The 24,879-nt window shown below is 50.3% G+C and overlaps 2 protein-coding genes and 5 non-coding genes across 8 annotated transcripts; 1 reads left to right on the top strand and 6 right to left on the bottom strand.

Annotated features, from left to right (window-relative positions):
• Positions 1–2,258: 2,258 nt before the first annotated feature.
• On the bottom strand, positions 2,259–3,481 carry UBB (ubiquitin B). 2 transcript variants are annotated; one of them, XM_085593383.1, is made up of 2 exons: positions 3,407–3,481; positions 2,259–3,029 (listed from the first exon to the last, which is right to left on the bottom strand). In XM_085593383.1, the coding sequence occupies exon 2, from the start codon at positions 3,021–3,023 to the stop codon at positions 2,334–2,336; it is 690 nt and encodes a 229-aa protein (XP_085449509.1). In that variant the 5' UTR covers positions 3,024–3,029; positions 3,407–3,481; the 3' UTR covers positions 2,259–2,333. The 2 variants fall into 2 exon arrangements, with proteins under 2 accessions (XP_085449509.1, XP_077643395.1); XM_077787269.2 differs by having other exon boundaries at positions 3,367–3,423.
• Positions 3,482–6,731: 3,250 nt separating this feature from the next.
• Positions 6,732–6,803, bottom strand: TRNAA-UGC (transfer RNA alanine (anticodon UGC)). Its single transcript has one exon. It is a non-coding gene; the product is annotated as a tRNA-Ala (tRNA).
• A 238-nt stretch (positions 6,804–7,041) lies between these two features.
• On the bottom strand, positions 7,042–7,113 carry TRNAD-GUC (transfer RNA aspartic acid (anticodon GUC)). The gene has a single exon. It is a non-coding gene; the product is annotated as a tRNA-Asp (tRNA).
• A 249-nt stretch (positions 7,114–7,362) lies between these two features.
• Positions 7,363–7,435, bottom strand: TRNAF-GAA (transfer RNA phenylalanine (anticodon GAA)). The gene has a single exon. It is a non-coding gene; the product is annotated as a tRNA-Phe (tRNA).
• A 318-nt stretch (positions 7,436–7,753) lies between these two features.
• Positions 7,754–7,825, bottom strand: TRNAD-GUC (transfer RNA aspartic acid (anticodon GUC)). Its single transcript has one exon. It is a non-coding gene; the product is annotated as a tRNA-Asp (tRNA).
• A 103-nt stretch (positions 7,826–7,928) lies between these two features.
• TRNAA-UGC (transfer RNA alanine (anticodon UGC)) lies at positions 7,929–8,000 on the top strand. The gene has a single exon. It is a non-coding gene; the product is annotated as a tRNA-Ala (tRNA).
• Positions 8,001–9,052: 1,052 nt separating this feature from the next.
• Positions 9,053–24,868, bottom strand: DHX37 (DEAH-box helicase 37). The gene is made up of 27 exons (XM_021532823.4): positions 24,620–24,868; positions 23,501–23,670; positions 22,745–22,857; positions 21,837–22,161; positions 21,100–21,248; positions 20,729–20,821; positions 20,522–20,618; positions 20,070–20,183; positions 19,157–19,258; positions 18,539–18,653; positions 18,340–18,435; positions 17,945–18,021; positions 17,194–17,332; positions 16,857–16,933; positions 16,279–16,511; positions 15,307–15,418; positions 14,630–14,736; positions 14,096–14,284; positions 13,805–13,929; positions 13,474–13,590; positions 13,202–13,374; positions 12,708–12,822; positions 12,084–12,221; positions 11,343–11,437; positions 10,807–10,880; positions 9,925–10,022; positions 9,053–9,439 (listed from the first exon to the last, which is right to left on the bottom strand). The coding sequence occupies exons 1-27, from the start codon at positions 24,732–24,734 to the stop codon at positions 9,357–9,359; spliced, it is 3,441 nt and encodes a 1,146-aa protein (XP_021388498.3). The 5' UTR covers positions 24,735–24,868; the 3' UTR covers positions 9,053–9,356.
• Positions 24,869–24,879: the final 11 nt, after the last annotated feature.

Consider the following 24,879-nt stretch of genomic DNA (forward strand, 5'->3'; position numbering starts at 1 on the left):
TCTCCCAGCAGCAATGCCTTCAGAACAGCACAAAATAGGCATTGTGTTTTCTTTTACTTTTTAAGACTTTTTTTTTTTTTTTTTTTTTACAAAGGAATGCAGCGAAAGTAATATTTCCTCAAATCCCAAAAAATCCCAGTAAATAAAATCCAGGAGATTCCCTGAGGCGCTGCGGAATAACGTAGCTCTGAGAAGATCTCATGGAACAGCACGTTCTGAATTTGTTAGAACAAAACACAGCCTTGAAGTTTATGACATGCTTTGGTGTTCTCAAAAACTTTGGCTGTTGGGTGGTTGATCCCACCCCAGCTGTAGTCTCTGCTCACAGGTGCCACCTCTGAAGCGCTGCCACTGCCACACTGAGCCTTGAGGTTCCTCCAACCCAGCAAAGCGACCTGCGGGGGTCACAGAACCATGGAATGTCCTGGGATGGAAGGTTCCCACTAGGATCAAGTCAAAAACCTGCACAGAACAGCTCCAAAGTCCCACCATGTGCCTGAGAGTGTTGTCCAAACTCATCCTGAAGTGTGGCAGGTGCTGTGGCCAGCCCCAGGATGCCTGCTCAGCCCACCCTCAGTGGGAAGAACTGCCTAACACCAATTCTAACCCTCCTGACACAATTTCACGCCGTTCCCTTTGTGGTCAGCAACTTCAAGCCCTTCCCTCTGTGGTCAGCAGAGGCAAGGCTGACCCAGCTCATGAGACCACAGCACGTGTTTCTCCTCCAGGCTTCCTGCTCTGCCTGCTCCAGGCCATTACAGATTTGTACAGCATCGTGGTTTTGAACAGGCCACTGCAAAGGTTTTTTACTGAGACGTTGGAAATAAAAGGATTTCTTAAAGCACAGCTCTGTAGCCATTCATGGAGGCTTTTGACATTCACCAAACACGCCGTGTCCTCCTGCAGCTGTCCCCTGATGGATGTCAGGCTGCCTTCAAAGCAGAGCCACGTGCAGTTATGTTCCCTGCACTCCGGTGTCAGCCTGACCTGCACTGATCAGACACCTCTGTTTAAGGAGCTCTGCAGAGGGGATGCTGAGGTCGTGAACTCCTATTTCCCCAGAGGATGCCTTCACACAGAGCTACATGCAGTTATGCTCCCTGCATTCCAGTGACAGCCTGCCCTGCACTGTTTAAGGAGCCCAGCAGAGGAGATGCTGAGTTTGTGAATTCCGATTTCCCCAGAGGACAGCAAGCCCACGCAGCTGCCCGGTGCTCACTGCAGTTGTTGGGGTTCAGCTCAGGAGCGTGGGCAGAGCCTGGGGCACTCCTGTGGGGGAGGATAGGATGTCCAGCATGGCACAGCACCGGCTCCCACCCACACGGGGTTCAGCTCCTTAGCATCCAAATGCTTTCTCCAGCACAGCACAGATCTTGGTGCTTCACTTTCACCCTACTCTGATGTAACTGGAGCCACACGCTGCTATCCCACCAGGCAGTGAGCTCCCTTCGGGTCCCCCTGAGGCTTCTCCAGCCGAGACCCTCATTCAGCCCCCACCCATCCCCTTCCACAGGCGAGTCCATGCCACCACTCCTGCCAAGGGCATTTCTGTGTCACTCTCCCTTTTCCCTCTCCACACACCAGCACAGCCACGGTTAACTGCTCATCATCCCCGCCAGCAAGCTCCACATGTATTTCAGAGGCAACTTCCCTTTTGCCAGGGCTTCTGCAGCATACAGGAACTGCTCTGAGACAGCTCAGCTCAGTAGCATTTCCGTTCAGGGCACAGCTGGAACAAAGCACATTCAGATTTCCAGCAAGTCCATCTGAAACTACTGCTTGCTTAATGCCACAAAGCCTGACAAAACAACAAGTCCACCCTGTAACTGATGAGCTACACTTCCCAAGCCCAAGGGCTGCAGGACCAGCAGTGACATCCAGTTCCCCAGCCTGTGAAGCAGCTGCAGATCACCCTTCTGCTCTTCCCCCACTAATCCCAAAATAAAGGGAATTGCTGGGCAACCAAGAGTTATCTCAAAGCCTTTTGACTCGGAAGCATCTACAGCTTCCCGCTGCATATCCCTGCTTATACAACACCTGCAGGCAGGCACTGAGCTGCAGCCAGGTACCAGAACACTTATACAAGGCCAGGGAAACCACAGCTGAGGGATTAGCTACAATCACCAGGAATGTGTAAGCCTTGCATAAGGCAGCTTTGCGACTCCTTTGTCTGCAGAAAATTACATAATTATTGTTTGTTAGACACCTGGGTTTGGGCAATATTATGAATGGCTGTTCATGTAACTTGGCACACAAACTTTTAGAGATGCAACAGCTTTATTGGAATGAACAAGTGCAGGGAACCTTTTATTTGGAAGCAGCAACCTGCTGGTTTAGTTACCACCCCTGAGGCGCAGGACAAGGTGCAGAGTTGACTCCTTCTGGATGTTGTAGTCAGAGAGGGTACGGCCGTCTTCCAGCTGCTTGCCAGCAAAGATCAGCCTCTGCTGGTCAGGAGGGATGCCTTCCTTGTCCTGGATTTTGGCCTTGACATTCTCGATGGTGTCACTGGGCTCGACCTCAAGGGTGATGGTCTTCCCAGTCAGGGTCTTCACAAAGATCTGCATCCCACCCCGCAGGCGCAGGACAAGGTGCAGAGTAGACTCCTTCTGGATGTTGTAGTCAGAGAGGGTACGGCCATCTTCCAGCTGCTTGCCAGCAAAAATCAGCCTCTGCTGATCTGGGGGAATGCCTTCCTTGTCCTGGATCTTGGCCTTGACGTTCTCAATGGTGTCACTGGGCTCGACTTCCAGAGTGATGGTCTTGCCCGTCAGGGTCTTCACAAAGATCTGCATCCCACCCCGCAGGCGCAGGACCAGGTGCAAAGTGGATTCTTTCTGGATGTTGTAGTCAGAGAGGGTACGGCCGTCTTCCAGCTGCTTGCCAGCAAAGATCAGCCTCTGCTGGTCAGGAGGGATGCCTTCCTTGTCCTGGATCTTGGCTTTGACATTCTCGATGGTGTCACTGGGCTCAACCTCAAGGGTGATGGTCTTGCCAGTCAGGGTCTTGACGAAGATCTGCATTTTTCCCTGGAAGAGGAAACCGCCTTAGTGCTTCAGTGACCGCTCCCCTTCCCCGTACCGCGCCGCCCGTGACGTCACAGTGCAGGTCTTCCCCTTCCCGCGCGAGGCGCGCGCCCACCTCCATCTTGAAGCACCGCTGCGCCTGCGCGGCCGCCATTTTGCCACTGGCCGCCCGCCGCGGCCCCTCCGCGCCACCGCCTCGCGGCGCTGCCGTTGAAGGGCAAGGCAAGGCCCCAGCCCTCCCCCCGCCATCCCTGTCCGCCGTCGCCCCCCGCCGCAGCGCCCCAGCGCACACAGCCCTCGCTCCCGCCCCGACGCCCAGCCCGTCTCTAGGCCCTCTCACCGCGGCGCCGCTCGGCCAAGCTGCCACTACAAAACCTCACCCAGCGCCAACTGCGCCACGCATCCTCCCCCCGCCCGGTTTTTATATGGCTCCCGGCGCTCCGCCCCCCGCGGCCGGATCACTCCGCCGCGCACTATTTCCCTCGCGCCGCGCGCCGCCGCTCTCCCGCGCGGGCGAGAGCGGATGGGCGGCGCGGAGGGATCGGCGCCTCGCGCGGCCGCGCTGCGGCTCCCGCGCGCGCGGGACGGCGGGCGGCGGGAAAAGCCGGCCTGGAGCCGGCGGAGCGGCGCCATCCCGGTGTCCCCAGCTTGGAGGGACGCAGCCGCACGGAAAAGTTTCTGTCGGAGCCTTTAGTTACGTTCAGGGGTTTAAACCCTGCAGTTGTGCCCCTGCTTGATACACACATGCTTGGCTTCTAGCCCTAGGGCGAGGCGAGGGTCCGCTCTGCCCGCGGCCGCACTCTAAAATGGTTGTAAAAATAGTAATGCAATTGGAGTAATGCAATTTAGAGTTAGGACAATTGCAAGACAATAAAAAGTGAAGAATTACGGATGTCTGGATGTTCTCATACACTAAGTCATGAATAGCCTACCTCGTCAACAAAGGAATAACCTTAAAAACAATAGCCTGCTGCATATTCATATATCCTCCATGGTTATGCATACATTCTATTTAAAACAAGCAACTCTGTTGTATGTCAACTGTTTCCTTTAATCCCCATGGCGTTTTCGAGTCTGAGCAAGGCCTGAAGAAATTAGCTTTTTTTATAAGAAAACTGTAAATTTCTCTTCTCTAGAGGATTTCGGTATTCCTCAAAGCGAGTATTTCATTCCTTAAAAAAATCCCCTTCACATAGCAGAGTTTCTATTTTAACATTATGTTGGAACCTGAAACTATATTTAACATACTACTTAAGAGAATTAATACCGCATAACTTTCTAACATTACACATATAATATTCATTGTAACATTTGTGAAAAGCCAATCATAAAAGATGCATTTTTCATGGGGGATGTGAGGGACAAAGAAAGACTGATAGATATTTTCCTGCAGATGGTGTGCCCGAGAGATAATCAATGAGTGTGTGTGCACATAAAGTGGAGTATGCATCTGAGCTGTAATGGAGTTTGTAACTCAGGGTAAAATCAGAAATAATAATGCCTATTTCTTATTCTGTTGTCAAAGGGCACCTCCTGATGGACCTCTGCTGGCTCCTGCACCATCCTGCTCGCACTGCGCAGCAGCTCCAGGCAGCAGCTGGGAACAGCTGGAGTTTTGTCTGCAAGATTCAGGCACTGCCTTTCGGTTCGGTTCGCCTGCAAAACCCTTCACTTTGTTATGTGTAATATTTTATCCAGAACAACTTGGCGGCTCCCGTGGAAAATGGAAGGGACACCGAGAGCACCCAGGGGTGCTCACCAGCAGGAAAGGAGCAGAGGTGCAGCAACAGCTTTGTGGTTTGAGGAAAAGTGCCTGCGTGTGCCTGACACATGGAGGGGAATGCTCTGGGGAGATCTTTGGCCTCTACTGCTTTGCGTTTTGCTGCCCTGATTTTTAAAAGATTTTTCTTTTATAGTTCTTTTGAAAGATTTAAAGTTCTCATAAAACTTCTTTAGCCTTCTGATAATGTTTAGAGAGTCAGAATTCCCACACAATTTCATGTAGAAATAGAATAGTTTACATATTCCTCTGTGGGTGGAGAGAAATGATTGATTGATCTTTGGACCAGTGTGGTTGTAATGTGGTGGTAATTCCATCCTCCAATCCACGGTCATCTTTGGAATTCTATCAATACCAGATGTTCGAATAAAACTGGATCTTTTTCTCTTTTGAATTTACCAAGCTTCTGTGTACTCATTTCATGTCCAATAGCGACAGTGTTTGTATCAACACTCACCACAGCTGTACTGATAATAATGTCAAACACTCAGGTCATTTAGATGGAAAAAAAAATGCCACAGAAGTCTTTTGGTTACTGCTCAGTGCCTGACACTGTGTGCTTTGGGAGTGTATAAACATCAAAAATTGGAGAAGCCTTCTAGGTTTAGGCCTTTCCTCAGCAGAAAGTGAATAATACTGTAAAGCTTGTTCTTTTACTTAGGACTGGTCAGAAATCATAAAAAAGGAACACGGGGAAGTGTTTTGTGACAAAAAGTCTCTTACTCCACGCCTGTCACTGCAAACTATCTCTTACATTCACGTGCAGGGCACAGTCCAAAAATACAGCTGCCAGGGAGATCCAGGGAGTAATTTACAAACGGGATCTTCACTGTGGCCAAAGATTGGCTCAAAATAACAACTTGGAAGTAAGATGAGCACAAGGAGCTTGCCAGCCACCGTGGCAGGACGTGTCCCTTTCCATTTGTCAGGGGTAGCTCCTGCTGCTGTCGGTAACCAGGCAGCGAGACACAAGAGCTGCCCCCGAGCTGGGTGGGTGGAAGCTGCCTCATGCAGGCTCTGCGTGGGCTTTGGTCAAACCTCTGGACCAAACCCCGCAGCTGTGCCCTAATTCCCGGCCTTCCAGCCACACGGAATTTCCCCAGCCACCCCGAGGAGAGCAGAGCAGGGCCGTGGTTTCCCTGAGAGCTCTTCCCAACCTGCTCACGCTGCCAGGACAGCGGAGAGGGTGGGCACCACCAAGCCAGGAGAAGCTCCCCGGGTGTCGCAGCCGGCGGTGATGTCCTGACCTCTGTCCTGCCCCTCTGGCTCCAGGGATGTGCAGCAGAGCCCTGTCGCTGTAGGACACGAGAAAACACAACAACTGCGATGGCAAGGTAAAAAAGAAGAAGGTTTCTTTTCTGACTCCAACCTTTATACTTTTCCAAAGGTGACAGTGGATTGGAGAGCGAATGGGCCACCGCTCCAATGACATTGGACAAACCACCAGTACATCAACTTCCTCCACCCCGACGAAGGAATGCAAAACAATATGTTGTTTATAGAAAATGTGTGGGAAAGTTTTCTAACAGAATATAAACTCAGAAGGCTTTAGAAAATCTTAAGAATCAGGGCGACAGAGCCCCTGCGCTCTGTGCGGCTGCAGGGGTGTGGGGTCTGGCGGTGTCAGCCTGGGATGAGTGGCCACTGTCCCCCTGCATTTCGGGGTTTGCTGCTTTGCCCTTCTCTTCGTGCCTCCTGCATCCCTTAGTGCACAGATGGGACACAAGAGCTGTGTGTGTTCGCACAAGCCTGAGGAGAACCAATTGGGAAAAAAACCCCAAAAAGCAACACTTTATGCCGCTGGGAAGTGCCACTGTGGGCCCATTCCGGCCGCACAGTCAGTTTGCTGCTGCTTAGCGGGACGCAGTGACTTCTGCCAGATAAAACATCACCAAAAAGCGAAAAAAATATGAGCAGCACCCGCGTGGAGATGCCGGGGATTGAACCCGGGACCTCATACATGCAAAGCATGCGCTCTACCGCTGAGCTACATCCCCGTGCCCGCACCGCATCCCCTGCCCGCCGGCCAGCTCCGCACCGAGGGCCCGCCAGGCCCGGGAGCGCTGTGGGGGCTCCTGCGTACGGACCCGGTGCGATCCTCAGGTAGCCCTCAAAAAGGCAGGAACGGGCTGGCTCGCACACGGAAACCTGCATGGTTTTGCTCCGTCGGAAATCAGAGAAATCCGTGCGGAAAGCAAAGAAATAAACCAAAGGGAAGAAAAATATGCAGTCAACCTCCCCGTCGGGGAATCGAACCCCGGTCTCCCGCGTGACAGGCGGGGATACTCACCACTATACTAACGAGGACGGCTGGAAGACGCCTCCCCGAGGGGCAGGTCATGCCCGGGCGGCGGCCGCGGGACGCGCTCCATCTCCGGCGCTCGTCGAGAAGCGGCTCCTGACACAAGAGTCCCACACGCGGGAGCGGCTGCGATGGCCCCGGCTCAGCCGCCCGACGCGGGGACAGCAGCCCCGGCCCCTCCGCTCGGCGGCAGAAGGAACCGTCTTGACGGCAAGGAGCAAAAAAAAAATACAAAACAAACCCAAAAAGCGCTCTGCCGAAACCCGGGATCGAACCAGGGACCTTTAGATCTTCAGTCTAACGCTCTCCCAACTGAGCTATTTCGGCGGACGAGAACGCCCTCGCTGGCAGCGGATACGACCCCGCCCCGCGCCCCCCGGGCGCCGCTGCCGCCGTCCCGCGCGGGTTCCGCCGCCCGGTTCCTGCGGTGCCCGGGGGTTCGTTCGCACCTTCCTTCCCGCAGGCATTTCCATCCCAGCTCCCGGCAGCGGCGGGTGTTCCGCACGCAGCTGCCGGGAGCTGACACAAAACGCGGCTCAGCCGGCTTTGTCCCGCCCCTCGGGCGGGGGTTCCACGGCAGCGTCACAGACAAACCCTGCGCGGGGCCGCCCAAAAAAATGACACCTGGCGACAAAATTGATCGCTCTCCCCGTCGGGGAATCGAACCCCGGTCTCCCGCGTGACAGGCGGGGATACTCACCACTATACTAACGAGGACGGGCACAGCGCCCGCCGTTCTGCCCCGCTCCATGAGGGCGCGGCGGCGGCCCGGCGCAGCTGCCCCGGCTCTATCCGCTGTGCGCAGCGCTCTGCCTAGCCAGGGGATGTAGCTCAGTGGTAGAGCGCATGCTTTGCATGTATGAGGCCCCGGGTTCAATCCCCGGCATCTCCACTTTTTTTGTCCCCTCCGAGCCGCGAGTTTATTTTTCCTGCTCCGTTTTCCAGAGCCGAAATTTCCAAACACACTCGCTAAGCGTCTGTTGGTTTTCTTCCCTCCGCTCAGCAGCAAGCATATTTCTCTCCCTCTCAGGATTTTTCATAGAGGTGCACAGAGAGAAATGAAAGGGAAAATTTCTATTTCTGCTCCTTGTTTTTCCCATGTGGAATGGGTTTGGAGAATTGTTTCCCTGGGGTGATGCTTGGTTGGATTCTGGTGAGGATTGTTTGAGCCTGGTGGCCAATCCAACCCACCTGGGGCTGGGCTCAGAGAGGGTCACGATTTGTGTTAGAGAAAGTAGTATGTAGTTTTAGTATCCTCCTTTTAAAAGTATATTAATGTATTTTAGCATAGTTATAATAAAGAAATCATTCAGCCTTCTGAATTCAGTCAGACATCAGCATTTCTTCCCACTGCATTTACAATAGTGCAGACCTGCGCTATGATTCCTGCTAAAGAAAGGAGTCCTGCCAAGAGCCCCCAGCCCCCTCCTGCCTGGGGTTGTTCCAAACCCAGTAGTACTGAAAAACCCCCAAAATCCCAGTCTTTGTCTGAAAACACACCAAGGGGATGTTTTCCTTCTGGCTCCAAACCTACAAGTTACTGTTTCTTCAGCTTTAGATGTTTTTCATGCTTGCTTGTCTTCTGGCCTTGCCCCCGGAGCACGTGGGAGTAATGGAATTATGGAGAGAATTATGGACACACATCCAGGCAGTTGGGCAGCACCAGTTTCCTTCAGAGCATGGGGACAGGAGGGTCCCTGTCCAGCCTTTCTCCTGCAGAGTGTCACAAGCAGCAGTGTGACCAGTGGTTATACCAAGGCTCAAAAGGAGCAGGTGAAGGTAAACTAAACTTCTTCCCTTCACTAATTAAACCATTCCTATCTCAGCCCATTAAATTCCTCATTTTTGTGCTTCCTGCCCTGAGCTGCTGCCCAGGTTCTGTCTGATACCTGTGCCTGCACAGCTCTGATGTTCTGCTCACTGCAGCATCCCACACAGCAAACATTTCTCCCATCCAGACCAAGAACTTTACATATTTATTACACTTCATATGACTAATATAGTCCAAAGAGAAACTAGGTAAAAAAAAAAAAAAAATCTCCATAAAATACAATGGATAAAATTATCCAAACATTACTATTATGAAATACCAGCCAAACAGCTTGCAGGACTCCTGGGAAAGCACAACACCACCTGGTTTGCCTACAAAAAGGTATTGCTGGTGAGTCCATCTGTTCCAGATTTCCAAGGAAACCCTTGGGATGATCTCAGAACCCCTCAGAGAAAAGGAATCCATCAACACCAGGAGTCACAGGGCTACTGGTGGCCACTTCAGGGCGAGCTCCTGGTGCATGGCCTCGGGCAGCCACTGGCAGTAGGCTGCGAGCAGATCTGCAGAGGAGAGGAGCAGTTAGAGTCTGGCTGGAATAGCAGCTCCTGAGGGACCACCCCACTGCTGGGATGCTGCTGGAGCTTGGATGTTTCCAAGCACAGCTGACAGCATCCTCAGGAATCTCTGTGAGCCTCACTGCAGCACTTTGCTGCTGCTTCTGTGAAGGAATTCTTATCATCTGGTACCCAATATTGAAAAAAATCCACTCTACCAGGGAAAAAAAAATCAATATATCCATGGAAAGTACCAACATAGTCCATACATTTAAACTGTGGTTACAACTATAGAAAAAAAAATCTCAGAATACAAATAAATATTCCTTTCTGAAGTGCTTTCTGTCATTTTTCACAAGAACCAAACAGGGCATTACTGCTTCTGGTAAGAAAATAGGAAATATCTGGAGCTTAACAAATGAAATAGTCAATTTTTTAAAATTATAACTCAATAGTGCTCAAGGTACCCCACTTAGGCAAGCAGAACTTACATTTAGGGTTTTTCTTCCACGCAGCCACCAAAGCATCACGATTATCACAATTTTCTTTAACCAGAGCTTGCAGGAGAGCTTCTGTCCTGGGCTGAAGTCTGAATTAATGAAATGGAGCAGTAAAACAAATGTTCATTAGCACAGCTTAGCAGAGCTAGAGCATTCAGCTTACCTTTATCTTTGAAAAGTCTAAATACAGATGTACAAACACACAACCCCTGCATACAGAAATGTTCCACTGGTTGAAGAAAATTCACTGTGAGTAGTTTGTCCCCCCCACCACAACCTCTTGTGGTCAGAAGCAGCAGCAGGTGGCTCTGGTGTCTCCTCTGCAGCTGCAGAGCTCAGGGCAGAGCCACAAGGAGCCCCCAGGGGCCGTGCTGAGCTCTGACCTGACTGAAACTCGGTCACTGCAGGGCTTCAGACAACATCTGTCACTTCTAACAAAAGTCTTCCCCAATCCTTGTGCTGATCAATGTGAGGAAAAGTCAGAGCAAACCCTGAGAAAGTTCCTTTTGGTGAGAGAGAGAACCAGGGGAGAGAAGGGGAGTGACGGCTGCCAGGAGGGTCACAGGCCTGGAAGTGTCACCAAAAACACTCCAGTGCTGGTTGGAAAGATGGTTTTGAAAAGAAATAAAGGCAGAAGAAGCGCCAAATTGCAAAGCAAAGCTCAGAGGGCAGCAGTGGCTCACCTGCCACTCCTCACAGGGCTGGGCAGCACGTGGGCAGAGCTCAGTGGCCAGCAGAGCCCAGCAGAAAAACTCATTTTCCCAAGGTCACAGCCTCCACCACCCTTCTCAGCACTGAATTTTTTAAATTTAGAAAGGAAATAAGAAATGTTTGGTGGAGACAACCACCTGAAGTTTGTTTTTCACAACTTACTTGGACCATGTCTTCAGCATTATGAGGGGACTGGACAGCAGGCACTGGCTGTAAGAACTCAGCTTTTTAAAGACCTGGAAGATTTGTTATAACAATTATATAATGAATAAGGTAAATTAATTGTGATGTGGTAACAACCATCAATGAACTTGCGCTACTAGAAATTTCCATGTCATATTCTCCATCATGACATGGAAATTCATGAATTTCCTCCTATCCATGTGTCCCTAAGTCTTGTCCTGACTGACTTGGACAATTCTTCTGTCTCAGGGTGGACTTGGGCTACTAGCTTTTCTTTACTTTGCAAAAACAGGATTTAAATTTGGGGGTGTCTTTCACTGAAATACTGTTTTTTTTCATGCTTTTTTGTGTTTTAAAGATACCTCATCAACCACAACAAACTCTTGCATGCACCAGCAAGTGCTGAGGAACGGGAAGACACAAAAAATGAAGCCACGAGGTTCATCTTCTCCAAAAATGGGGCTAAAAACTTATTGCTAACATCAGGGAAATGGTGCAGCTGGGAGCACTCTCACCTTTCCTTCCAGCAGGAACCTGGCAAAGTGTTTGTAGCGATCGAGTCCTGCGGGGTAATCGACTTCCACAGCAGGGAGCTGCCAGCCCACACGGTCTGCAAACAAACAGAACACCCCAGCTCTCCCCCATGCTCCCCAAGGAGGGCACAAGCCCAGGGAGGAGGGACAGCACAGGTGCCAGGAGAAGTGGGGAGGACACTGCCACCCCACCTCAATGGGAAATGCAAATATTTAAATGCTGCAAACCCCACGGAGGTGGCCAGAGCACTGCTGAGCTTTTGGAGCTTCTGTGAGAGCCTCGTGAAGGCAGCAGCACAGCAGCACCACTGCAGCAGCTGCAGGAACACCAACAGAACCCTACCTGAGGGTCTGTATCATCTGCTGCAAAATTCATTGCTTGAGAGAGACACATGGCATGCCTGCAAACAGCCCTGTGCACAAGTCTGGGGGAATATCTCCCCCCTTAGAAGGGAATTTCAGCCCTGTGGAATTTATTCCTGCTAAAGTGAGGCTTGAAACACAACCAGGCTGTGTGAAGTACAGCCACTCTTCCCTGGTTTCAGGCTGTGTCCCATGGCTCCACATCCAACCTCACAGCACCCACACCTTGAACTGACTTAAACAAAACCATGACTGCTTGGTGGAGACATTAAATCAGCTACTCAGGTCAAAAATAACAGCATCACAGCAGCACCACTGCAGCATCACTGCAGCACCACAGCAGCCCTGAGGGACACTCACAGAAGACACTGGGTCTGTGGCAGCGAACTCGGCCCGTGCCAGGGCAGTAGGAGGGAGGAGGCTTTTCCAGAGGCTTCCCAAAGTGGCAGTAGGGTGGCAGCAGGGCAGGGATCCACTCGGGTTCCACCGCAGACACACCTGAGGAGGGAAAACACAACTGGATGCAGGTTTGCTGACAAGGGCCACAGCAGCCCCAGGGGTACAAGGCACGGTCAGGGTCTCATCTCCACAGATTTACTTGTCCCTCATTTTTTTCAAACTTTTTATGTTGTAAAAAATCTGTTCAGAGATCAGCAGCGGGCAGCTGTGGTTGGCAGGGCTGGGGCAAAGCAGACATTTCAGAAGGTGAGCTTTGCTCCAGCCAATTCTGCCAGGTAAATAAATAAATAAATTTTCAAAAGGCCATTTCAGAAGGTGAGCTTTACTCCAGCCAATTCTGCCAGGTAAATAAATAAAAAAAAAAAAAAATAAAAAAAAAAGGCCAATTTATCTCCTGATCCAGATCTAGGAAGCCTTAAGGATCCAAATCCCAGGAGTCAGTAAGGACACCACAGAGGGGAAAACATTCTGCCAGGGCATTTCTGAGCTCCTCAGCAGGGCTGCAGCACACAGCACAGCACTCACCTTTCATGTACAGCTTGGTAGTCTCAACTATTTCTTGATACACCACAAACTCTGGGAGCTCTTTGAAGAGGACTGAGCTGGGGTGGATGAACACTGGGTCCTCCAGGAGTGCAGTCTGTAAGGAGGCACAAAGATTGAAGCTGAGTAAGACCAGTGCTGACAATTCCATTTCTTCATTGCCCCTCATTTCAGTCTCTCTCAGATGTACATTTGTACTTTCCTGAATGATGGAGGTTTTTAATAACCCCATCATTTTCTGCTCCACCTTCTCTGGAGACACCAAGCACTCCACAAGATGAACTAATGGTACTTCTTAGCCCTTTTATAACATTTCCTACGTGAACACCAGGAGATGGAAACACTGCAAACTTCAATTCCATCGAGAGAAGCTGCAGGAAGCCAGCACAGGCATCGCCAGCACTGCACCCAGCCAGAAACTTTGCACAGGAGCACCACACAGGGGAGGAGGAACTGAGCCCAAGCCAGCTGCTCACCTTGTAGGCATTTTTCCACTTGTCCTCCAGCAGCTCCTCTGCCTGAACCCTTCGGGCAAGGTGATCCCCCAGCCCTGCCAGCACAATCTGCCTCAGGTAGGTGACCTGAGCTTCTGTTGGGGGCTTCATCTTTGGGTCAACGTAGAGCCCAGCGTCCTTGCAGACAGAGTTCACTGCAGGAAAAACCAGGGGAGAGGTGCAAGAGGACAAGAATCAGCTCTGTGCACATGCCATGCCCCAAAAATAGACCCACCAGAGCAGCCCCCCCTCACCTGCTGTGGTCAGCTGCCCTCTCAAGCGCCGGACCTCCAGCATGGCTTTGTGCCGGAGCCCGTTCTCCTCACAGAACTTTCGGGTGCACCCAGCAAATTCACAGGCACCCACTGCTCCTGGGAGGGGACAGAGGGGCTGGTCAGCTCTCCTGATGACACCCACAGCACTGTCCCAGGCAGTGTGGGCATTGCAGGGCTTCCTCTGGGCACGGGGCAGTGAGTGGAGCCTGGGAAGCACTGCTGGACTCAGTGCTGCAGTGCCAGGGAGCCTCTGGCTGTGCCAGGAGAGGAACAGAACCCAGGGAATGGCACAGGGAATCAGGCTCTGTACCTAACATCACCATCAGGTCCCCCAGCTTCTGCATGGGCCCCTGCCCAGCCCAGACCTTCTGCATCTGCAGAAACCTCGCTCTCCTGCCCTTCAGCTGGGCTGCCTCCTCCTCGCTGCCTGCTGGCCTGCAGGGGACACAGAGCAGCACGTGTGAGGGCTGTGCTCGAGGCAGAGGGCACAGTGCATGTACCAAAATGAACTGTGAATGGCACGCTGTGCAGGGACAACGGCACACTGTGCAGGGACAACGGCACACGGGGACACAGCCCTGGGGAGCACCCAGCCACTCACCTGTCCAGCTCCTCAAAGAGCTCCCTGACGGTCATGGCAGACACGATGGTGATGCTGTAGGGCAGGCAGTCGTGCTGCCTGCTCAAGGCCAGCATCTTGGCATAGCGAGGGGCCACAGGGAAAGTGGCCATCACTCTGCCCAGGGGACTGATGGGGCAGCTCAGCTTCGCTGCCAGCTGCTGCTTCAGCCTGGGCCAGGGGAAAGAGAGCTCATGCAATGAGGTAACTTGGAATTGCAACAAGTTGGTGCTCCCCGTTCTGGCAGCCCAACAAATCTGAGGTGTTTTCTTCAGGTTTTGTTATGTGCTGGTCCCAAAGGCTGGGAGGAACATTCCTCTTCCTCCCACAGCTCCCACCAGCCCTGCCTGGGCTCCCAGCACCGTGTTTCCCTGCCCAAACACACCCAGGGCCAGTGGAAGAAGCAGAGACAGAGCTGGTGCCAGTTTCTGAGCCAAAGGACATCCCTGGGTGAGGTGGGACGGGGGCAGTGGGACAGCAGAGTGCAGGACACCAGTGGGGCACCACAGGCATTACCTTCCTGTCATGGGGGGCTCCTTCAAGGCACCCAGGGCTATCAGCAACTCCTCAGCTGCTGCCAGAGCTTCCGTGGGAGGAGGTGTTGGGAATGGGAAGTTGATTACCTAGGGAAATGAGAGCAAAGCCCCTCAGCCCCTCACTGACACAGCACCCACTGGAAAACAGCCTGAAAGGGACTGAAATCCTCCCCTCTGCTTAGGTGTACCTAAGGAAAACATTTAGGATGTTTGCCAGGAGCGAAAGGAAAGGACACATAATGGCAGGAAATGCTGGGAACAAAAACATGAGGAAACAGGAATACCAGAATCACCCTCAGCTGCCACAGGCTGCAGGCACCGCCTAGGGCAGGCTGCTGTAAGGTCTAAATTTAAGTGCTGTGCTGCCTGAAAGTGCTCCAGTATCTCCAAAACACAGACCCTCTTTAGAAAGGTTTTTTTTTAACATCTAAGATTATAAGAAAGCATTTACTGCTTGAACAAACATGTCTGTTGAGGCCTAGCGGAATTCAGAGCAGCTTCTGCAATGTGCAGAACCAAAATGGACTCTCAGGATCTTCATTTCTACCACAAGGCACAGCTTCGAGCAATGACAATAAAATACATTTCTGTTTGTTTCTGGCTCCTAAGGGCAACCACTTTAATGCATGCTGTAGTATAAAGCCCTTTCCAGCTCACCTTTTCTATATTTAATGCCTTCATTTGCAGAATCAAGTCTTCTACTGGTCGATTTGTTATTTCTGGAGCAGAAAATTTCTCAAAGTCCATGAAAACTGCTGAAGAGTATAGCCTAGTGAACCAGAGGTGTTATTTAGACACTTAAAAATAAATCTTAGCTCAAAGGATATGCAGGAAAATTTAGCAAGGGATTAAAACAAGGCAGCTGTGGATAGTTTTACACCATCATATCTTAATTTACAGGTTGGGGCATTTGCCTTATTCACAAGTTAACTTGGCTCAGAGTTAAATTCATCTGGCCATGGTGAAATATAACCCAGCCATGAAAACAAGAGTTCTCAGCAAGAGAAATGCCCCTGAGCAGCCAAACAGTATCAGCAGGGACAGCTCATGCCTGGCTTCAGCTCTCGCACTGGGACACAGGGCAGGAACACCCAGAGCACCCCGAGCAGCAGGGGAAGGAAAGGGCACTGGATGTGGGATTGTGGCAGGCACATTCTTCTATCCCTCAGGATTTTTCATAGAGGAGCACAGAGAGAATAAAAACAATTTCTATTTCTGCTCCTTGTTTTCCCATGTGGAATGTGTTTGGAGAATTGTTTCCCTGGGGTGATGCTTGGTTGGATTCTGGTGAGGATTGTTTGAGCCTGGTGGCCAATCCAACCCACCTGGGGCTGGGCTCAGAGAGGGGCACGAGTTGGGAGTCAGATATGGGAGTTAGAAAAAGGTTTGTAGTTTTAGAAGCGTCTTTAAACAGTGTATTAATGTATTATAGTGCAGTTATAATACAGAAATCATTCAGCCTTCTGAACTAGAGTCAGACATCATTTCTCCCCACCAGCTTCCCCTGCATTTACACTGATGCCAAACTGCTGGGGAGATCCTTGGGCTGCTGGCTGTGTCCAGCGATGTGGAACTCCAAGGGAATCCATCAGAAAGAGCAATAAAAACCCAAAAAAAGCTAAGAGAAACCTGTAGCAGTGTCCGGGCTCGGTGCGGCCGGCGCGGCCGGCGCGCTGCTGGGCCGAGGCCTGCGAGACCCAGGTGACCCTGAAGGACGAGACCCCCGTGATCCTGTCGTGGAAACGCCGCTTCACCCGCCCGCAGTCCACCACGTACTTGATGCCCGGGATGGTCAGGGAGGTCTCGGCCACGTTGGTGGCCACCACGCAGAGCCTGGTGCCGGCTGGAGGAGGCTGGAACACCTGAGGGAGGCACACGGGTGTGGGAGAGGGGAAGGGGCAGGGAAAGGAAAAAAAGGAAGGAAAGGGGCAGAAATAAAATTGGCTCTTTTTCTATTTTTAAACTCACCAAGCTCCTGTGTACTCATTTTGTGTCCCATAGCAGCAATCTCTCCCACCCTGCTGAAGTGGCACATCAGGGAGACCCCAGCCCAGTCCAGGCTGCCCCAGTCCCATCCCAACCTGCCCACTGGGCCATTCAGGCTGACAGAGCAGTCCAAGATGGGAATTTTATCTCACTTGTGACTTCAGTCAATGATCACTGTTATCTGTAAGATATCCTGCTCACTGTGACAAGGAATCCTTTACCTTTGCCTGTTTCTCTGGTGCCAGCAGGGAGTAGAGTGGCAGCACATACAGGGGCAGGGATGAATCGGATTTCTCCTCTGTGGGGAACAAACCAGCACTGCTCAGTCCAACTCCCAGGCTTAGCCCCAGCAACATCTGCACAAACACCACATTAAAACCAGGAAAGCAACTGGTGCAAACTGGTACCAGTAACTGGGAGTGGAGCTGGAAAACCTGATCAGCTTTGCTGTGACATGGGGCTGCTATGGTGCCACAGCTCAGCACAGGAAAACCAACTCATGTCACTCATTCCACAGGTGACACGAGATAGGGATTCCTTCCCTCACGTGTGCCAAACCTTCTTCTGAGTCTCCATCTCCTAAATCCAGGTCAAGATCAGAGCCTGCAGCATCATCATCACTGTCAAGGTCTCTGTCTTCATCTCCTTCATCCACTGGCACCACAGAGTAACTGTTCAGATCGATTTTGGGCAGTGTCTGAGAAAGAGAGGGAAGATGAAAACAGCACATTAGGAGGGGGACACAAGCAGCACTTTGCATTGCTTTGGAAGCAAAGCTGAGGCAAGGATTCACATTTCTCAGGTGCAAAATAAAGTATTTCCAAATCAGACATTTTTCAAATTGGAGGCATTGCAAAAGCATACAATGCCAAATCCCATTCCATCTCTTTATATTGTCATTTATTATAATGATCTTAGAATGAAGAGGACTGGCCTCCTAACCCAGATATGTCTAAGAAATGTTCAAAAGTTTCTGTCAAGATGGGGTAGTCTTAGAATTTTATCTCTCTGTCAAATCCAGTCCAAATTTTAGGTAACAAATGGCGAGATGAGGAGCAGCCCTGGTGCCAGCAAGTCTGGAGCTCCTTCCAGTCAAGTTTTAGTGGTCAGAACTCAATCTAAATCAATCTCCTGCCCATATAATGCAGAGTTCCAGCACTCTGCAGCAGTGTGAGCAGCACTGAGGGGCTATAGGGCTTCAGACAGGTCTGGAAGAGCTGGGGAGAGGCACAGCCTCACAGCAGGGCTGCCTGCAGGGAGGCACCTGTCCCTCCTGGCTCTTGGAGGAGTTTTACCCATCACACCTTACCAGAACTCTCCTCCGCTTCCTCGATTTCTTAAATTTCCTCATTTCTTCCACCGAGTCGTCTCTGTCATCCTCTGCTCCTACAAAGGCAGCAGTGGAAGAGCTGTTTGCTGCTTTCCTCTTGGAAAAGGCAGTGGCAGGACTCTGGCCCCACTCCCACCTCTCTGGGATGCCCAGTGTGGAAGAAGCAAACTGAAGGCAGGGGGGAACTGGAAGGGAACTTTTCCCAAACTCGAACCAGCACAAAATTTAACATCAGAAACAACAATCATCCACAACCAGCCCTTGCCCTGAACCTTGTCTGTGGTGGTTTTAAAATCAAAGTTTGTATTTTTAGATGCAAAGCAAGCCCGCTTCTCAGTGGGGTAAATCTGAAGTTTAAGTTTCTACAGCAGTACCTGCAGCATTGTTTTTTTGGTATGGGAATGCTTTCCTTAATCTTCTACAGAGAGAGTGAACTTCTGCCTGGCCTGTTAAAAACACCAAAATGCCACCTACAAGAGAAAAAAAAAAGAAAAACAAACAACAAGAAGAACAAACTTCGGGTGTGTTCAGTATGAGCAATTGGAGAGGCTCTCAGCAGTGAAGTTCTCTTACCTGCAGGCAGCATCCGATGGATTTTACACACTTTCCTGAAGCACTCCCCACTGTAGTCATCCAGGGGGGTTTTCTTGTTAAAATGAACAGTTACAGGGAACTGCCTTGCATCTACCTGCAGAAGAAATACCAAATAACAGTATTTATAGAAATAAAGGGTTTGTTTGCTGTCAGAACTCCACACAATCATTACAGCACCCAAGGGACAACCAGAAAAGCTCACCCTGTATTTCTGTTCTCCTCTAGAGTTTGGTACCCTACAAAACACCAAACCCACAGAAATTACTGGTGTTGTCTGCTCTGAACAGATAAAACCATGCTAGAAACCAAAGCTTTTCTCCCTTTCACATCATCAAATCAGATTTAAGTTTTCTAGCTCTCCTGAACCATAACTTAAGAGTTTCTCAAGGCAATCAGATTCTGCCAGGGCGGTTTTCTGATAAAAGTGGAAAGAAAAACACCAAGTCCCAAAAGAAACAATAGCCTAAACAAAATGACTGTTTTTAAATCATTTATCTGAAAGATTTCAGCACCAGCTGAAAAGATTGGAGTGCCCCTGTTTTGTGGTGTTATAAAGGCTGCCCTGGCTGTATTTAGCTCCCGGGGAGGGGACAGTACCTGGATGACAGGAGGTTTAACAGAGAACAGCCTGGTGTTGTCAGTGAAATCCTCCACTCGCAGAGTCGCCGACATGATGATCAGCTTCAGGGGCAGCCCCTTCTGCAGGGACACAGATCTGTCACCCCGTGCCCAGACAGCTCCCCCTGAGCACTGCTGCTGCCCACTGCAGCAATAAACACCTTGCTGGAATTCAGTTATCTACAATCAAAGTCTCAAGTGAACTGGGTTTTGCCTGAGAAGTCACCTCTTGCTACTGATCTGTGCTATTTCCCCCTTGGTGTAGGCTCTGTGCCTCTTCAATCATACAGAAAGAGAAATGAGTGTTATTTCTGTCAGATTTCCTTGGAATTCCACATCACAGAGCCTCCTCATACCCTCCCTGGCACATCCATGTCCAGAGCAGGAGCCCTGCCCCTCTTGATGTCTTGTGAAGGCTGACCTGGAACAGAGGCTGGATGGAGTTACAGAATAAATCAGGGATTTATTCAAAGGATCTCCTCATGGATCCACCTTGGGCAGCACCAGAGCCCAGCCAGGGCTGCACCCAAGATGAACCAAAATGGAACAAAATGAACCCAAATGAACCAAAATGGTCCCAAAATGCACAAGCACTCCCGGGGGCTCTCCCTGGGATCAGTTCTGCTCCATTGGCACCTTGGAGCTCATTCCCAATTCCATCTTTAGCCCATCAGTCCCATCCTGCTTGTTTTTCTCTCTCCAGCCCACGCTGTTTGTGCTCCTGGGCTGAGAGTTGGATCATTTGTCCTTGGTGCCCAGCTGGAGCAGGAATTGTTTTGTCTCCCTGCTCTATGAAGAGTTTAGCATCCTGTGATATGAAGCCCAGACCCACACGCTGAAGCAGCACAGAATGTGGAACACAGAAAAGCCAAACCTGAGGCCTCCCTCTCACCTTCTGACGGAGGGGCACGATGCGAGACAAGAGCCCTATCAAGATGTCTGTGTACATGCTCCTCTCGTGGGCTTCATCAACGATGATGACTCTGTACTTTGAAAGCAGGAAGTCCTGAGGAGAGAGATGGATTTCACCCAGGAGGTCAGGACACCCCACAGCTACACAAGCACTGACCCCATCCCCAGCTCTACTTCTCACTCAGTTTAATGCACTCACCCCACACAAAGCAGCCTGGTTCCCAAGCCTCCTCTTGCTCTCATTTTACCCAGCAAAATAACCTAATGTTTAGGGACTTGGGCAAAAATATCACGGGTAGAGATGAAATAAATCTCTGGTGCTGAAAGGGATTCTGATTTGAAAAACTGGCAACAAGTCCATGTTGGCCTCTCTTCTCAGCTATACAAAAAAAATCCCTTTTTTTTTTTTTACCACTAAGGACAGCAAGTTACCTTCTGAATCTCTTTGAGCAGCACACCATCTGTCATGAACTTGATCTGCGTTTCATCCGTGACGTTCCCTTCGTACCGGATCTGATAGGAAACCACTCTGTGGGGAAACCCCAGGAAAGAGCATGGGGGGAAGCACAAAGCCCGTGCCACCCCCAGAGCACCTCCGTGCCACCCCCCAGCAAGGTCCCAAGCCTTTTTGAAGCCCACCTGTGTGACAGGTTCATCTCCTTGGCGACCCTCTGGGACATGGACACGGCGGCCACGCGCCGAGGCTCCGTGATGCCGATGGCGCCGCCGGCACTGATGGGGTGGGGGAAGGAAAAGGAGGAATTGTTGTCATTAAACAGAGGAGCAGCCAGGAAAACGACAGTGGAGTTCTCACTGATGGTCCTAGATCAATGGCATCAGCCACACAGCCTCACTCTTGATTATGGCTGGAATACAAACACAGACAGGAAGTGCTGGGATTCCCTTCTGCTATATCTGTACTGCTCTGAAGATGCACGGATTACAGCTTAGTTTTTCTCAAAATGCTGTCTCTGCAATTCCATCTGCTGCAAATAAAATCCAATTCCTACCTGGCATATCCAGCTTCATAGAGGAACTGAGGCACTTGGGTGGTTTTGCCACTTCCTGTCTCTCCACAAATGATCACAATGGGATTCTCATTAATGGCTTCCATGACCACTTGCTCTTCAGCAAGGATGGGAAGCTTTAGTCTTGCCTCCTAAATAGTGTAAAACACATATTTTAGTTGTGTTGTTTCTCACTCTTTTTTTATTTTCCCCAGGACTGAAAACTGTTACCCTCCTCAGACCATAAAACCCACAAGAAGGAATTCTGCAAGCCCGTGACTCAGAAATCTCAAAACCAGCTAACACCACACGAGCCTGGCTGAGAACCAGAGTCATCAGAGCAGCTTCCCAGCAAGCAGAGGGCAAGCCCTGCACTTTAATTTGTGAAACTTCAGAGTCCCTTGAGTTTCTTAATACAGCACTTCAAGGGAAAACTCATTTCACAAGAGCCTCATCTGCTGAGACTCGTGCAGGGCTTTTCCTGCTTCTGCACGATGCCCTACCTACAACAAATGGGACAAAAGCATCCAGCATAAGGTACAAAACAACAAAGAGCTGAAAGGGACTTCAGAAGACTTCCCAGCAAAGGAAAAGGACTGTTAATAAATTCTGTATGTAAAACTAAAGATAAATGCTAATAGGCTAAAACAAGGCGAGTTTTCCTGCTGCTGGAGCAGAGCTGAGTGCACCCAGCTGCAGGAACACCTCTGACAAGCACTGTGCTGCTCACAGAGCCTCACCTGAATCTCAGGACTCCTGTCCACAGGGACAAACACTGCAGGCTTGCAGGGAGCCTTGCTAGGGGCTGCCTGGGGCGCTGGGGCTCTGGGACCAGCTGGAGGCTGCTCAGCCTCTGCCTTCCCCACTCCTCCCTCTGCCTTTTGAGCAGCATTCCCAGCATTGGCTGAGGATTTCCCAGGGTCCTGCTTCTGCTCTTCCTCCTCCTCAGAGCTGCTGGGCTCCTCCTCAGGCTCTGATTCTGAGCCTGAGCTGTGCCTTCTCTTGTTGGCACCGCTGATGCTCCTGATCCTTTCAGGGGCATCAGTCCTGGGCTCCTGTGTCACCCTGGAAACAAAACACCTACGTGTGAGCTGGGTTTTGGCACCTCAAACCAGATATGACTTCCCCAAAATCCAGGGTCTCCATCTCCTGGAGGTTTTCACAACTCTGCCAGGTAAAGCCTTGGCTTTGGTGGATTTGTAGCTAAGCATTTCCCATCCTGGGCTTTATCCATTTCTCCTGAAGGCATCTTTGTAGTTTAATCTCCAAATGCAGTCTTGATAAATCCATCTCTTGATAAATCTAGCAGTTATGGCCAACATCAGTAGATGTCTTCCAGCACAAGAAAACAAGTAAATGTTTATCCACCAGTTTTGTCATTTAGCACAATTGTTAAAAGCCTGCAGATTGTGTCACCCACCTCATCCTCATCCCATAGGAAGGACCAAGTTCTTTTAACTAACATCCTCTCACACAAGAAATATCAGATATCACATTATCGGATAAAAATAGCACATTATTTAACTCCATCCATTCTGAAGAACCTGTCTGCACCGAGAAGAAAAAAATAAATAAAGGGAAAGCTGAGGATGCTGCTGTTCAAATACAGTGATCAATTGCAAGGGTTCCACCCAAAAATCACTTTTACCTTTTAGCCTGATACATGCGTTCCCCAGTGCCCAGTTTGGAAGTTGTGTACAGGAGTTTCATTTCTGCCTCTGAAGCCTGAACCTCGTTCAGCTTGCTCAGCAACTCAGCTCGCTGTTTGGGGAAAAAAACCAACATCAGAGCTTGCTTTGACCAGGAAAGAATTCCATTTCAAGATTTGCACTTCAGCATTCCAAGGTGTGCTCTGGCAAACCCTGCTGCGATGTTGTAAAACCTTCCTGCTGCTCCGGGGGCAGACCTCCCTGATGAAGATTTCGGCAAAAATAGAAATGGGGACTTGACAGCACAGCAGTGAGCAGCAAAGAAAAGAGATTTGAACTGAACCGCTGGAATGGGGCCTGCAGCAATGGGAGCCTCCCCCCAAATCCCTCCCGTGGGACATGGCATGGCAGGAGGTCAGGCAGCCACACTGTGCAACTGCCTCCAAAACCAGAGCTCCTCTGTGAAAGCTTTGTTCACACACCAACAGGAGCAGGAATTTTGCCTGGAAAGGCTTTACAAAGACAGAAAAGCTCTTATTTCCACAGTGAAAATACACAATAAGCATTTCAGAGGCACTGACAGGCCAATGTTGGGGTGCAGGGAGGTTTGCGGCCACAGCTGCTCGCAGCATCAGTTGCACAGAGTGCTTTTAAAATGCAAAACCATCACTGAGTGCCAGTGATGTGCTCCCCAACACCTGTACACCAAGCCATCCTTTTAAAAGGGCACAGAGTTCCCAGAAACAGCAGCATACCTGTTTTTTCTTCTCCTTCTGCTCCAAAACCTTCTGCAGGTTTTTCTTCTGTTTCTTGCTCAGGGGTTTCTTCTGCTGCTGCACAACACAGGTGACTTTTTTCTTCTTGGCTTTTTTGGCTGGCAGGACCAAGGCATTGCTTTCATCAATTCCCTTCAGTATTGCTCCATCTGAAGGCAAAGGTTTGATTATTTTGATTATTCACCTGTGCCAGGCGGATTATTTTCAGCACACTCTTAGCAAGCTTACCAAGCACCATGCCAGATTTAGGTGCTTCAAACGAACACAACCCTCATGCCTAGCCAAAAAAAAAATCCTGCAACATCAGCAAGGGCAAAAGACCTCGAAACTGGGGATTCAATAACCCTGAGCTTTCTACAGCCCCGAGGGTAATTTTCCAAGATTTATGTAACAATATGATGCAATTTTTGCCTTTTTACTCAATCCCCCAGGGTCAGGACACAGTGTGCCCCGGGGTGACCCCCCAGTGTCCTGCTTCACACGGGCACCAGTGGATTTTAACACTAAAAAACTGCATTACTAGATTATGAATAATAAAGATAGAATAACAAATGCCATTTTTATGCAGTAACGCCTTTTTTTTTTCTTTAAAATTTGAGAAAGCAAATGTTTAACAGAAGAGATATGTTTAATAAATTAATAAAGCATTATTATTTAATAAATTTATATTATTTAATAATTTTATATTATTTAATTTTAGATTATTTAATAAAATTTATATTATTTAATAAATTTTAGATGATTTAATAAATTTTAGATTATTTAATAAACAATGAATTTAGATAATTTGATAAATAATTTATTAAATAGAAGATTATTTAATAAATAATGGAACCACTGAGTGTCGTGATTGGGAAGGGACCCCAGGTGCTGAACTCCCTGGAGGCAGTCACTGCTGTAACAGAGCCGGGGAGTGAACGAGGGAATGAATCCGGCTGGAAAAGCCCCCAGAGAGCACCGAGACCAGCACTGAGCGCCACGTCCAGGACGGGGAGCCCACCGCCTCCCCGGGGGGTTTCAAAACTAAAACCAATAAAACTAAAAGCAATAGTTTCGGCCCGAGCTGTGTCTCAGGAGCACAGCGCGGTCCCGCCGCACCTCCCAGCTCCAGCGGCAGCTCCGGCGGCGGCTCCGGCGGCTCCGGCGCGGGCGGTGCCGCGGGGCCCCGCGCCTGCCGCGCCTTCCAGTTGTGCCGGCGGCGCGCTCGGCCCATGGCGGGGACGGGGACAGGACGGGGACACGGCACGGCACGGCCCGGCACGGCACGGCCCGGCTCGGCTCGGCTCGGCTCGGCTCGGCCCCACGTGCGGCCCGTGCCGGCACCGCTTCCGGGAAACCGCGGCCTCGCGAGAAGCGCG

This window comes from Lonchura striata, chromosome 15 (assembly GCF_050655825.1).
Source record: "Lonchura striata isolate lonStrDom1 chromosome 15, ASM5065582v1, whole genome shotgun sequence".
Classification (NCBI taxonomy): Eukaryota; Metazoa; Chordata; class Aves; order Passeriformes; family Estrildidae; genus Lonchura; species Lonchura striata.